This window comes from Centrocercus urophasianus, unplaced genomic scaffold (assembly GCF_019232065.1).
Source record: "Centrocercus urophasianus isolate 14NV4802_14NV808 unplaced genomic scaffold, USGS_Curo_1.0 seq_10, whole genome shotgun sequence".
NCBI lineage: Eukaryota > Metazoa > Chordata > Aves > Galliformes > Phasianidae > Centrocercus > Centrocercus urophasianus.
In genome coordinates this window covers 46,925,099-46,939,971 of record NW_024884142.1, presented here as the reverse complement: position 1 = coordinate 46,939,971, position 14,873 = coordinate 46,925,099, and the positions used below count along the sequence as shown (strand labels likewise).

Genomic DNA, 14,873 nt, shown 5'->3' with positions numbered 1-14,873 from the left:
GTATCACATAAGGAAAAAATGGCAGTTACAGTCACTTTGTGAAATTGGGTTGATATGAGTAAGCTCTTCAGCACAATAGTTACTTATTTGTCTCAAGCTGCTTTAGCTGTAACTTTAGCATAATATCATCCTTTGGCATAGTCCAAAGGGATATGAACTGACTGTTACAGTAGCAATGAGAAGGGATAAGAGGAGAAGCTTCTTAACCAGATTTGCCTCGGAAGCCTTTGTATTGCACAAATAGCTCCTTAGTGAATTAACTCCATTTGTTATCTGTTGTAGTTATCAAAGAGTCCTTAGATGTCAATCTTTTGTTATACTTAACCTTAAACCATGCTTGTAGCTATTGCTCTTATTGATTGGCTCTAGGAATCTGGTACTGAGTTTGAAAGCAAGCACCATATTCTGCAGTGTTTCTGAGTCCTAATGTACACAAGTTATGTTTCAGTTCTTAAACCTCAAATCTCACATTCTCTAGGGCCACAGTGGTGATTAAGGACATAAAGAATCTTTCATAGGAGGAGATGCTGAAAGAGCTGGAATGCTTCAGCATGCAAAGGAGAAGAGTAGGGGAAATCAATGTATCTGAAGGGAGGAAACGAAGGGGCAAGACTCTTCTCTGTGGTGTGCAGAGAAATGGCAAGAGGCAATAGGTGCAAATTGGCTGTAGTAGTGGTCTGTCAGTGAAAATACTGAAAACCTACCTGGAAGCACTCCTGGGCAAACTACTGTAGCTCACTCTGCTTGAGCAGGAAGATTGGACTAGATCACAAGTTACTTTCTAACCTGGAGTTTAAAAAGAAACTTTTTTAGTTTAAAAGAAACAAAAAACCCTAGTGTATTAAAAAAGGAAAAAAGGCATGTTCTATGATTTCAGAACAGGAGCAGAAAACCTTTTTTCAGTGTCTGGCCCCCAAATAGACCTCAATGCTTACTCAGGTTGTGGTTCTTCTAATATATGCATAAATTTTATTAAAGCTTAATTTGCAAATTAGTGGCTTCTAAAAGAAATGAACAGGATTAAAAAAGGTCCTCTTTCATGAGCTTGAATTATCACAGAATTGTTTAACTGTATTTTATATAGCCTGCCAAAGAAGATGGGAAAGAAGTTGAAGTAGAAAAGGTTGCAGAAGAAAAAGAAGAGAAGGAAAAAAGGGAGACAAAAGAAGTGCAGACAGCTGAAAGTATTCCCCAGAAGCCTCCTAAGAAAATTAAAACCGTGCAGTGTAAAGTGGTGCTCCTGGATGGCACAGAATACAGCTGTGATCTAGAGGTGAGGTATTAAGTCTTTTATATAGAGCTCTCTTTCTTTATAGAGAAAAAGAAAATGCTTTCATTTCATTCTGAGTTTAGCAAGTATATTTTTGTGTGTCTAATTAGCACATTACAAGGTTGCGTTCCTGTTGCTATCACTAAGGCTCAGTTACCTGTTCCTTTTTGAACTTAATCTCTATTTTGTCATTAAAAAATGTACACTGTGTTATACTAGCAAAGATAAAGTGCAATTAATAAAACAATTTGAACTGCCCAGAGATCACCTCTGAGCAGTTGTGTTTTCTGTTGTATTTGTGTTTTGCAAAGGTTGAAGTTTTTCCACAATGTGATGCCACATATATTAGTAAAGTTGCCTTGAGTTCATTAGTTTCAATTCAAATAATAATCTCAGCTGGATATATATATGTATTAAAAAAATTTGGTTCAAAAGAGAATTCTGTTGTAAGTTTAAAATACATGCTTTTTTATTTAAAATTTTTCTAGTACCAAATCTTCACAGCTGCATGGACTATTTACAAATATAAATTGCTGGATTAGACGTTGTGTACATTTGTCTGTTAAATCTGACTGAAGATCACTGACAGAAAGAGTAAGCTTACTGGAAAACAGCTTCTTGCTTTTTATAGCTTTGACATCCTCTGAATATTCTTTCAGTCTGATCATAGTGTGCGAAATTTTAAGTCCAACAGAAGTTGTTTAATATTTTAGATTGAAGTTTAGTTGCGAAACATAAAATTATATGAAAGGAAGAACAAAGTTACACTCCAAATTTTCTGTCAGTGAGATAATTTGAAGTGTATAGTGTATAATTTGAAGTGTCCAGGTGTGGAGCCCTCAGTACAAGAAAGACATTGAGATTTTGGAAAGGGTCCAGAGGAGGGCAACTAAGATGATCAGGGGGCTGGAGCACCTCCCCTATGAGGACAGGCTGAGGGAGTTGGGCTTGTTCAGCCTGGAGAAGAGAAGGCTGCGTGGTGACCTCATTGCAGCCTATCAATACCTGAAGGGAACCTACACCCACGAGGGGAGTAAACTCTTCAAAAGGGCTGACAACAGCAGGACTAGGGGAAATGGATCGAAGTTGAAGGAGGGAAGATTTAGGTTGGATGTTAGGGGGAAGTTCTATACAAGGAGAGTGGTTAGGCCCTGGAACGGGCTGCCCAGGGAGGTTGTGGATGCCCCGTCCTTGGATGTGTTTAAGGCCAGGTTGGACAGGGTCCTGGGCAACCTGATCTGAATGTGTGTGTTTGGTGGCCCTGCTAGGCAGGGGGGTTGGAACTACATGATCCTTGAGGTCCCTTCCAACCCGGGTGATTCTGTGATTCTGTGATTCTGTATACTTTCAAATTTAACAGACCTTAAAATTTTAAAGATAAAAATGGCTATCTATGACTGGGTTCAGAGAATGTGAATTCAGAAAATAATTTTTTCCCCTCAGTGCATGACTAAGATTGCAGATGCTTGATCTGTTTATTTCCTTTTTGCTCTGTGTATTTAGTTTTACTGTTCTTCATTCTACACTATGATTATTTAGAATGCCTCAAATCAGTCACTTTTTCCCTTTTGTTTCTTTCCACTCAATACTCATTTTGGTCTGCAGTGCCAGAGTCCAGTCAAATTTTCTTCATTTTATCACTGTTTTATTGCTGCCTTACCATAACTAGCTGTAAGTCTTACTCTTTAAAAAATAGCTTACACGTGTGCTTTGGTGATTGATAACATGACAGTGCTGTTCTGTTTACCTTTCTTCACTTTAAGTGGTAAAGGAAAGGATGCCATTTATACTCATGTTGATAATTATCATATGCTCATACTTGATTCTTTTGAATATACCAGTTTTCTCTTTAATTCCTTGAACTTGTTTTAGTGTTGAGCAGATGTTATTAGTTTCTCATAGTTGTTGAAATATCAGCAGTGACTGAATCTCCAGATCTATAAGCAGCAGTACATGCATTCAAGAATTAACAGGGCAAAAAGCTCCTATGTGTATGAAAAACAGAACTTGCAAAGGCAGAGGGAATGACAAAGATTTTAAGAGCAAATCTTCTCTGGAGCAAGTTGTTGGGTTCACCTCCCACTTTCTTCTTCACGGTGGCTTAAGGACAATGGATAGAATGATCAACAGGATAGTAGATGCACTCCTAATATTTCTAAGGGGGAATTCCTCCGTGGAATTTATAGTAACTTGTGCCTCCTATACTAGTTAGAATAGTTCCTCTCAGTTATGTTCTTCTAGAGTTTCCTTAGGTTGTGGCTTAAAGAACATGTTTGCTTTAAAAACACTCTGGCTTTAAGAACTGTTAAACTGTCAGTGCAGGGTGTGTGTGTTTATTGTTTTCTGCCTGAAGGGATGGAAATTCACACTTAAATTTCTGTACGGAAATAGCTACTTTTGAAGCAGGCAACAACTATTACAAACATGTTCCCAGAGCAAACAATGTTTTTATTCAGAAAAATTCATCAGTAAGTCTGTAGTTCATATTTGGTGCAGCAATGCTCATGGCTAAGTCTAGTAGGTTTTCCAACTTTTCCAGCTTGTTCCTTACTTCTTCACTTTATTAGTGGGCAAATTATGGATGCTATTGATGGTTTGATTTAAGGGGCAGATTCAAACTAAAATGCTTGTTTTTACACTAACATAGATGCTGTAAAATGCATTTGTATGAGACTGAAAGATTCCATGACTTCAAAAAGTGGTTATATATATATTAAGAGGAAATATCTGTACAGGGATGTTAATCAGAAATACATCTTGGGCTCAGAAGCCTAGAGCTGAGGATTCTAGAGATTTAGAGACTATGTAACTATTTCTACATGTGATACCTATTATCCTATATTAGCTGTGGGGTACTGGTCTAGACAGACCTTTTAAGTTTGAGATTCTTTTATTTTACTAAGTTCTGCTTGAGTAAGGTAGCAAGTAGGTCTGATCAGCGGATTCCTTCAGGCTAATGCTGTCTCCCTGAAGATAGCAGTTGCTTTAGTGGAAAGGCTTAGAAGGCTATTTTCTGACAAACAGGACTCTAGCTATTTTCTGCAGTTTCTGTATGCAAAGCTACTTGAAATCTGTGGAAGAGAACTAATCCTCCATCTTTGATTAGTTTTGGTAAGACTCAGGGTTCTTGGGAAATCAAGCAGGCTTTTTTGGTAAAATCAAACCAACCTCCAAATGCATGAAAGATGGGCATCTCTCCTCTCCGGTAGGACCGACTGCAGGTAATGTGTGAACTGCATGGCCCATGCCATGCAGCTGGAACTGTAGATACACTATTCATCTCTTAAATAGATGCAAATTAACCAGTACTCTTCTTCACAAATATAATGGAGTTGTTTCCATGTAAAACAATGTCTGCAATTCACTGGGATGTTAGTTTGAAGCAGGAGTGACTATATTGAAGCCTTTAACTACTCACAATTTGCGTATAGGTTGAGCATTCTAGAGCCATGCTCACAGGGTGGCTTTTGTATAATCTGCAGCTAGAGGAGTTAGTAAGATCATCAGTCACTGCCAGTTATGTTGGAAGATGCATGCATCCTTAACCTGAAATTAACTGGTGGCAGGTTGGTACAATACCCCAGAAGGTCAATCCTATGAATAGGTCTGGGAACACTTCTGTTGTTGTCTTTGCAGGTATACAGTTTGTCCCCTGCACTGTATAAATAGCTCACAGGCTTATCCCTGGCCTAATCAATTAAAACGTAATAAAAGCATGAAGAAATTAAATGATTTTAATGTTTTGAGTTTGAGCAAATCTGTGTTATAGTAGGGCAAGTATTGGGCAAGATGATGCTGGGTTAATTTTCTTCACAGGAGGTTTCAAACTTGATTTGGCTTACTGTGGTGTCTTGTTCCAGAATGTCCACCTGTCTATTTTCAGTTCCTCTACTTTTTTGTTCTGGGTCTGTGTTTGCAGGGTTGATCTCCCTTAGTTTAGCCTACATCTGCTAGCCTTTTGCTTTCTTTTCTGCTGCATCACATTCCAAAGTCTTCAGTCAACTTCTATATGATGGTTTTGTGGGTCTCTTTGAACTGTGCAGTCAAAAGCTACATCCTTTCCCCTGTATCCTCCCTTTTCATTAGGTTTCTTAGTAGTTTAAATACATACATACACAGGTTTTACATTTTGTTCTGTTTTCTTTGAACGTATTAGGTAATATGCAAACTTAGCCTTTATGGAGCGAATAGAATTGTGATTTATTACATTATAAAATCTTGTTAAAATTAAGTTGGTGTAACTTCTGCATAAGATGCTTTTCTCTTGAAATCTGTAATTGAACCAAAGGATTATTTATGTGACGTGTGGAATGCATTGAGAGAAACCTTTAAGTAAAGAGAATCCTAATTATTTCTTGTTCTGTGATAAAGTGCTTCTGAAAGCTAATTTCTCCGTGTCATCTCTAACACATTGTCATCTGCTGGTGAGAGCCACAAAATAGAAATTGACTGGAGGTGTTGAGCTAGAAAAAGTAGAAAAACTTTTAACATATTGAGAAACCAAGCTTATATTAGAAATTGCTTATGGAAAGAAAAAAGTTCACTTTCAGCAAATCAGCATATTTTTACTTTTTTTGAAAGCTGCTTAGTGTTTTTACTATGAAATTATTTCTTCTGGCTTTTTGGCTTGTTTTTACATGTCTTTCCTGTTGCCCAGGGCATGCCTGTCATGAAAGTTGTTTGGTTTCTAGAAATATCAGAGTACTTTATGCTTTTTTTGATGGTTGCTTTTTAAATTAATTCGTCGCCTTTGTTCTTTTGCCTTTAGAGCTTATTTTGTCTTACAAGACCTTCTGACTGGTATCAGCTTGCCAATATGACCTTAGCTGAATCTGCAGTTCTTTTTATCAAGAACTTCTTAAACAGATATTTCAGCTTCTTTGGTGATGCTTTCCTTCATTATTTTTTCTAATCTATCTTTATACTTGATTACTTTGCTTCCATAGATGCAAATTGGAAGGACATGGTTCATAGCTGGTTTCTTTAGCATAGCTTCTAGAATTAACTTGTCTGAACATTGATGTAGATGCGCTGCTTACAGTACGCCACTGTCCTCCAGGAATGTAATGAAGATAAGCCTTGTACCAAATGAAATCTATTCTTCCATTCATTTTAGTTTGGTACTCTTGCTGTGGTGTTTTGTGGTCTTTTTTTTTTGCAAAAATTAAACTGTTGTCAATTCCAACATCAGCATCTCTGCTGTCTAATCTGAGATTTAAAAACTTTAAGCAGCGTTAGTGCTCTAGTGTTAAAAGCTTTGACACCAGGTACTCTCCAAACCTGTTTTTATTTTTTTGAATGTGGAACTAGAAAAGTGGCATAAGGAAAAACATTAACCTCCATTGAAAGGGTATTAAAAAATCCTTTAACTTTTAGTCTAATGAATGAAATTGGTTAAGCCTACGGACTCCATAATAACACAATAGATCAGTTTTGTATACTGTTACTTAAAAGTAAAAATATCCAAAGCTACTTATCTCTAGGAAACTTAGGAAGTATATGAAGGTATCAAGTTCTGGACTGCATTAAAATAAGGGGTGGCCAGCAGAGAGAGGGGAGGTGATTATCCCCCTCTTCTCGGCTCTTGTGAGGCCCCATCTAGAGTACTGCGTCCAGGCCTGGGGCCTGTTGTTCAGGAAGGATGTGGAGCTCTTGGAGCGCGTCCGGAAGAGGGTCACTAAGATGATCAGAGGGCTGGAGCACCTCTCCAGTGAGGAAAGGCTAATGGAACTGGGCTTGTTTAGCTTGGAGAAGAGACAGCCCCAGGGAGATCTCATTGTGGCCTTCCAATACTTGAAGGGAGCATATAAGCAGGAGGGAGAAGGGGGGTGGATAGTGATAGGACAAGGGGGAATGGTTTCAAACTGAGAAAGGGGAGGTTTAGGTTAGATATTAGGAGGAAGTTTTTCACTCAGAGGGTGGTGATGCACTGGAACAGGTTGCTCAAGGAGGTTGTGGATGCCCCATCCCTGGAGGCATTCAAGGCCAGGCTGGATGTGGCTCTGGGCAGCCTTGTCTGGTGGTTGGTGGCCCTGCACGTAGCAGGGGGGTTGAAACTGGATGATCATTGTGGTCCTTTTTAACCCAGGCCATTCTATGATCATATTGTGAGGAAACACTACACTAAAGGAAATGAATTATGTGTACATAGTATATGCATATATGGAGAATGTGAGCAAATTATTACGTTATTTTAACCTTAGGAATATCACAGCTCTTAAAGATAACATCCACGTATCCTCAGATTCTTAATAGATAACTGTGAATGACTGCAGAGGAGGAAAGAGGAAGAAGCTATTGTTTGACTAGTTTGGGAGTAGCATGACTTAAAAGAACTTTCATAGGTTCTGAACTGTTAGTAACGTTCAGCTACCTTTTATTATTTCCATCATTGTGAGTTAAGTTCACTCATAGGAATAGCAGCTTGGGACAGAGGTTTGTGAAAACATGAGGATGAAGGATGTCTAGCAGAGTTTGTCAAAAGTTACTGAATTGTTGTACTTCCTTGATATGGGAAACATATGCGTGGCCATAGCATCATAAATTCATGTTTAATAGTGTAATATTTGTGAGATGTAATGGTAGTTTAATTTTAACTTGAGTGAGCAGACTGCTGTAATGCTTGAGATTAGGAAACTACATGATCTAGGGAACGTTTTTTATTTTTTAGCGTAATACAAATTATCTCATTTTGACCAACTCCTTTCTGATAATTGACATCTTTGAGTGCAGGTGCAAGTTCTCAGACTTTTAGGGTGACATACATGTTCCTCTTGCTTAGATGAAGTGAAAATAGAGGAAAATAGGCTTTTTCTTTCTTCTACATTACCTTAGGTAGTTGCAAGGAAACTTCTTAAATAGATTTTGGATCTGTGATAGTTTTATTCAGATTTTCTTCTGTAAATGTAATGTGGGTTTTAGTACAGGAGTAGCAGTTTATTTAAAAAGAAATGCTAACTGAACAATGGCTGCTAGTTAGAAGGAAATGAAGATCATTCTGTGTTTGTTTACTGCATTCAGCCAGCAGTCTAATTAAATATTTACAACAGAAAGCATTTAAAGGATGCCAGCACTGACCGCATTTTATGCACGTATGAACAACTGAAATGTATTGGAGTTGACATACGGGTTCTATGGTTACTTAGTTTGCTTATATAAAATAAATCTGTGTTGCCTTAGCATACAGTTAAGGTAATGTTTTCACCCCGAGTAAAGAAAGGTATGATTGAATTTGATATGTAGTAGATGTTTAATTGTTGTTGGGTTTTATTTGCAAATCTTTATTTTTGGCCTGCTGTGATGCATACCCTAGCATTTGAATAAACCTAAGTGGTCTGCCTAAAGTAAGAACATCTTTTATTTAGGAAAAGAAAAATAAGAATGAAATAATTTTGCATGTTTTGCAAACTTTGCTCCAGATTCAATGTAATGTTTTCACGTGAGCTATCTCTAAGCCAGAAATGTACCTTGTGAGATCAGTCACCAGCACAGACTTTCAGGTCTGGTTTCCTTGACTCCAGTTCTTCCATCTTTCTGAGAAGGGGGAGTGTGACAGCAGCTGGGAGCACCAGGCACCTGGCAGCTGGCTGGGGTCAGCCCACCACTCTTGATTGTTACTAAGCTGAAGGGGAGGCTTAGAGAAAAGTGGCTACTTCAAACTTCTGGGGAAATAGTTACCTGTATTTCTGAAGGGTAAAACCTGTGAAAGTACCAACCAGCCTTGAGGTTCTCAACTCTCATTTTTCAAAAGTGACTTGGACTTGTACGATCCCCTGATGCTTTGTAACACTTCAGCTACAAATTGTGCTTGTTTCATAATTGTATCTTTTGAAAAATTTCTGATCTTCAAGACTGCAAGGTCTGCTGAACAGTGCAGTCTTTAATTAAGTAGGGGTTTGGATTCTTGGGGAATAAAACAACGCCTTCACTATTTGCTCTGCGCATACCGTTTTCTCTGCCCTCCCAGCCTTAACATTTAGCACAGCGCCATGGAGCTGCAGTGAGAGGCGCACTTGAGGAGCACTGTGAGCGCTCTGTCACTGTCTGCAGCATACAATCACTTCAGTGTCACCAGGGCCTACACAGAGGCAGTTGATGGCGTTTCTTTGGAATTGTAGTAGTGTATGGCATCTACTGAAATCTGTAGGATAAGCAAATGCAGAAATTCCTTTCAGCTGCCAGGCCTCTGAAAATGCCATGTTGTGGCCTCGCTGGTAAATGCCACAAATAGCTGAACAGTCATGTAGGTTCAAAAGGCAAAGCTGCATGCCGTTCATGTTCAAATGTTCCACCAACAGGCTGTATTTTAACTGCGGAAAGAAATTCTCATCTTCCCTACCCTTGATTGTTTATTGTAAGCCAAGTGATCTAAAATGTTCTGCTTCTTGTAGGCTGCTATCTCCAGTACAGTTCTTTTCCCCTAAAACCTAGTGCACAGAAACAGGATGTGGGCCAGTCACTACTAGCAATAGGAAGACACGGGGTGACCCTGTTTACATTTCCATTTTCTAGTATGGAAATAACAAATAAAACTTCAGGACTAACTGCAATTTACTTAAGCTGTAATTCTTCAGAGCTGTAAAAAGCAGATGTTTTATAAGTAAATTTAAATTATATCTTTCATTACCATTATAAAATATCAGGCTGCAATATTGAAATTAACATAAAATGAAAATGATTTTCTTTTTTTATTTTTAATTCCAGAGATTTGTTTGTTCTTGAGAATAAACTTCTCTAAAACCTTGTTTTTTAGTATTTAATGGATTGTTTTGGGTAAGGAGAGTTAGATAAAAGGCAGCCCTCTTCATTTATTTTCTTCTCAAAATCTCTATACCGTTGTTAGTTATGCTCTGCTTGTTCTTGTATCTTGTTTCTACTAGTTTGATCACCTGCTTTTATTGGACTACTCCATTTTTTTGTTTCTTGAAGACAATGAAGGATTTTGGTTTTCATAAAACCATAGAATGGCTTGGTTTGGAAGGGACCTTAAAAACCATTCAGTTCCAATCCCCCCCACCATTCCCGTCCAGCCTGTCTTTGAACACCTTCAGGGATGGGATCCACAACTTCTCTGGGTGGCATATTCCAGTGGCTCGACACCTTCGTATTACAGAACTTCTTCATGATATTTGATTTTTCCCTTTTCAATTTAAAAGTGTTATATGTTTTCTTGGAGTTTATATATGATTCAGAAAAGTCATTGAGATATAATACAAAAATGCTAGAAATGCACAAATTAACTAAAATTAACACATTGGAAAGCTTCTTGATATTTACAAGATATTAACGTAGAAAAAGTTGTCTCACATGAAGTCTTTGCTTATTTAAAAAAATGAAGATCAAGAAAAACTATCTTAAGAACTATTTAGCAACAACTAAATGTGATAAGTAGTTAGAATAAGAAACGGTACTTAATTTTCCTTGTACTTGCAAGTCAACTTTGACAGTGAGTTGGAAAAGAATGGAAATTTTACAGTGATATTTATAGTTTTGAAAATATTATAAAGTTTTTATCTTAAGAAAGCTTACAGCTTTCTAACCTATTTTACAGGTATTTTAAGTTGTCCTGACTAATTGTATCTCTTTATTCAGCCTGTTTTATCGATGTTCATAAAATCAAGCATTTACTAATAGTACTTTTTATTTTATTTTATTTTTCCAGAAAAGAGCAAAAGGACAAATTCTATTTGACAAAGTGTGTGAACATCTCAATTTACTGGAAAAGGACTATTTTGGGCTGTTGTTTTATGAGAATTCAGATCAGAAGGTAAGGCTGTATTAGAGTTTTGTTTTTCCTCGACGTTGCTACTGACTGCAGTAGCTCAGTAAGGGATACAATATTAAATATATACCTTTACAAACATTTGAGCAAACCATTTTTAAACTGTCAATTTTAGTCCACTGTAAATTTGTGTCAGGTACAAGATAGTCTGTGTATGTTAACGAAGTTTCTATTTTTTACTTTGAAGTGGTAAATAAATTAAACAATTCCTGGGCTTTATTTTGTTATAATAAAATATTTTACCCTCGGTGCCAGAGAAGATAGGAAAATGTTTTGCATTAACAGCCTGACAAACCTGCCAGAGTTTTGAAGACTTTCATTTGTTAGCCTTTTTAAAAAACAGATACACAAACAAGCCTATGGATGATAAAATAATTAAAAAAAACCCTGATCTTCTGCCTACCTTTCCAAGAATTTCACTGCTGCTTCTCATGTATACTTAATAATGCTCTGACAAATAATAGAAAGGATATCTTGGCCCAAGGTTCAAAATGCTAGGCCTTTTAGTTACTTTTCATAGAATGATAGAGTGAGTTGAGTTGGAAGAGACCTTAAATATCATCTAGTTCCAACCCTTCTGCTGTGGGTGGTATTGCCATCCACTGGACCAGGCTGCCCAAGGCCCAATCCAACCTGGCCTTTGAATGCCTCCAAGGATGGGGCATCCACTGCTTCTCTGGAAGAACTGTTCCAGTGCCTTACCACCCTCTGAGTAAAAATTCTTCATATTATCTTATCTAAATCTCCCCTCTACTAGTTTAAAACCATTCTCCCCTGTCCTATCACTATCTCCCCAGGTAAAAAAGTCAGTCTCTCTCCTGTTTATAAGGTCCCTTTAATTACTGGAAGGCCCTGATGATGTCTCTCTGGAGCCTTCTCTCCAGGCTGAACAAGCCTAGCTCTCTCTATCTTTCTTCATTGGAGAGATGCTCCAGCCCTCTGAGCATCTCTGTGGCCAACCTCTGGAGCCACTCCAACAGTTTCACATCTTTCTTGTGGAGGCCTCAGGCCTGGATGCAGATACTCCAGATAGGACCTCAGGAGGGCCCAGTCAAAGCATCAAAAAAAATTTCACCTGAAAAGATGAGACTGGAGCTAGTCTGTCTCCAATACTGTGTGCTAGTTTCAGTAATGAAGAGGTGTTTTGACATCAATATGTTCAAATAGGTTATCTTAAGTTCCTTTTGGTAACGTGTTTTCTTTCATCTTTTTGTACTTGTTTTTGGTGAGCACATTTAGATTGATGAGTTGAGGAACATCTTAGATCAGCTGTTGGCAATCATTCCACTAATTACTAAGAGCCAATTTAGCTTTTCCCTGCATCTGAATGTTTGTGGTTAGTAATGCACCAGCTGTTACTCTGTCCACAAACTAAAATATACCTGCAGTCATCTTTTCCGTCATAAAGAACAGACTAATAATTGCAGATTGAAATGGAAAAAATGTAATTCTTTTAATCTTAATCTCTGTTTTCATGGCAGGAAGTATCATTACAGGAGTATTAATTAGTTCAAGTGAAGCTGCTTTTTTGCTTTTTTATTTTTATTACTTTTCATTAATTCTCATTTAATTTTTGTGTTTGAAATGAAATCTAATTTAGTGATCTGAATAAATCTGAGAACTTCAAAAACATAGTTGTTTTCTGGACTTGCTTGCTTTGGAGGTTTTCTGTAAAGCATTGAACAAAGCACTCAGGTCCTCTGTGTTAATGATTTCTGTGTATAAACTATTTTTACTTGAATATTGTATTTTTTGTTTCTGATTTTTAAGCCCTTTATAGAAATATGAGTTTTATCAGTGTAACAACAAATAGTACCTCACTCGATCCTCTGAGCAATACCATAGCATCATTTATTTTTTGTTGTAATCACTTACAGTCCCTTTGTGTTACTCAGTATTCTTGGAAATATATGAATATATGAAATGTATTTCAAAAAAAGAATTTTAAGCCCTAGTTGAGTATGAATTGGCACTTACTTAAGTGCTTACAGTCTCTTGTAGGTTGCACAGTCTGTACTGCATCATGTGCCTCAGTCGTATATGTTTTTTATTTTCACTGCTATTGTCACTCAGGTTACCAAACTTAAAGCTGTCATGTTTGTACAACACAAATTATTGCATGTTCTAGTCCTACTTATGGTATAAATACACCCTGACAATATGAAATGCAGTTACTGCAGTGTCTTAAGTCAGAATTCCTAGTTGCATGCTGAGAGATTTGTCATTCTCCCCCCCACCCCCAAACCAATTGATGTTTCTTTCATGTCTGTAGATTTGAAATAGTACAGCCTTACAGAATGGAATCAGTAAGATAGGTGCACTTTTGTTTTTAAAGGATCTTAAGATTTTCACACATCTCATCATCCTTTCATTCTTCCCAAAGAAAAAAAAATTAGCATGTATTGATTTATTTAATAGGAGGGGGTGGTGATGCTGATGAGTTCTGTTCGCCAATATCTGCCACGGAAAGCTTGGAGACTTGGAATTTTCACTGGTTTTAGCCTTCTCTTTTTCACCTCTCTGTATTAAAATCAAGTTTGAAGTCTTTTTTCATCTCAATACTCGATCTTCCTGATATATTTTCCTGTTATGAATATTTCCTCTTGAGATTAAAATGCCACAGATCTCCATCCCTGTCAGTACTAAATACTGAATGATGTGTTTTTTTTCTCATTCTTGTGTAGTCATCACAGCCACCCATTTAGGAGCCAGCTGTTGAACTAGACAGCAGCTGTGGGGTGTGGAAACTCAATGCCAGACACTCTTTTGAATTAGAGCTGCTCCCTAATGCAACATCAGGGTACCATTGGAGGAGGAGTTCCATTAACTTTCCTCTATGGGTGTTCTGTGCAGCTGGCAGAGATGTTATGTTTTCAAATCATACTGATTTTGTTAGCCTTAATAGACATGTTAAAGCTATTTAGATAAAGTTACTCATTAACAATTTTTTTTCATGACTTTATAAGCATTAAATTTATTGGTCTAATGTGTATTTCATTGCATTACGCCCCCCAAAATTTCATGAATGCTCCATTCACACTGTAAGCAGGCTGCAGAAGCGTTAGGAAGCTTGCGCTCTTATGTTGTGGGCACCAGCTGGAAATGCTGCTTTTCTGAATTTGGACAAAATACTTTTGTACTGTTAGAGAATGTTTTGTTGTTCTTTGACAATTCATTATTTTGTCTTATCTGTAACCTTACCATTCACAAACAAATAGTTTTTTGCCTACTGGAGCAATGTAGTATACATACGCTTTGTCTTTTGTATTGAAAGACAGACCTGCCTATTCTGTGTTAAGGGGTGTATTTCAGGGGACTTTTTTTCCATGGTGTTTGTTTTATCCGTAACAAAAGGCACAGATGCAAACCAAAAACAAACAAAAACAAAATCCCTGTAATTATGCTTGTAAATGGAAAACAAACATTGATTTTATCTGATGGAACAAAGGAAAGTTGACAAAGTTTGCTTCCAATAAACCTGAGACTTCAAAAATCAGAAAATGAACTAAATAATTTATTTAAAGAAATTATTATTCTTCTGATTTTTCAGCACATTCTGTTTTGTGTTTTTTTCTTCCTCTCAGCCATAATGAAAGGTGAAATGTTGACACAAACATATACACATGTATCCTAGTTTTCTGCTGTAATTATGCCACACTGTATAATTTATATTTATATTGCTTAATTTATAGTATACTTTGTGTTAAGAGTTCACGGTACTTTTAATTTTATCCATAATTTGATGAAAAATTGGGAATGGAATTAACAGCAAAATTAAAAATTTAGCATGATAATTGTAGCTGAAATTAATTTCAGCTAAAA

General features: G+C 37.1%; 1 protein-coding gene across 14 annotated transcripts in view; it reads left to right on the top strand.

The window, feature by feature from the left end:
- EPB41L2 (erythrocyte membrane protein band 4.1 like 2) overlaps nt 1-14,873 on the top strand; it is a 101,467-nt gene that overhangs the window by 42,508 nt on the left and 44,086 nt on the right. For all 14 annotated transcript variants that reach the window (XM_042815239.1, XM_042815208.1, XM_042815232.1 and 11 more), the window contains 2 exons: nt 1,085-1,273; nt 10,932-11,036. In XM_042815239.1, coding sequence (XP_042671173.1) covers nt 1,085-1,273; nt 10,932-11,036 — 294 coding nt within the window. The remainder of the gene's footprint in view (nt 1-1,084; nt 1,274-10,931; nt 11,037-14,873) is intronic.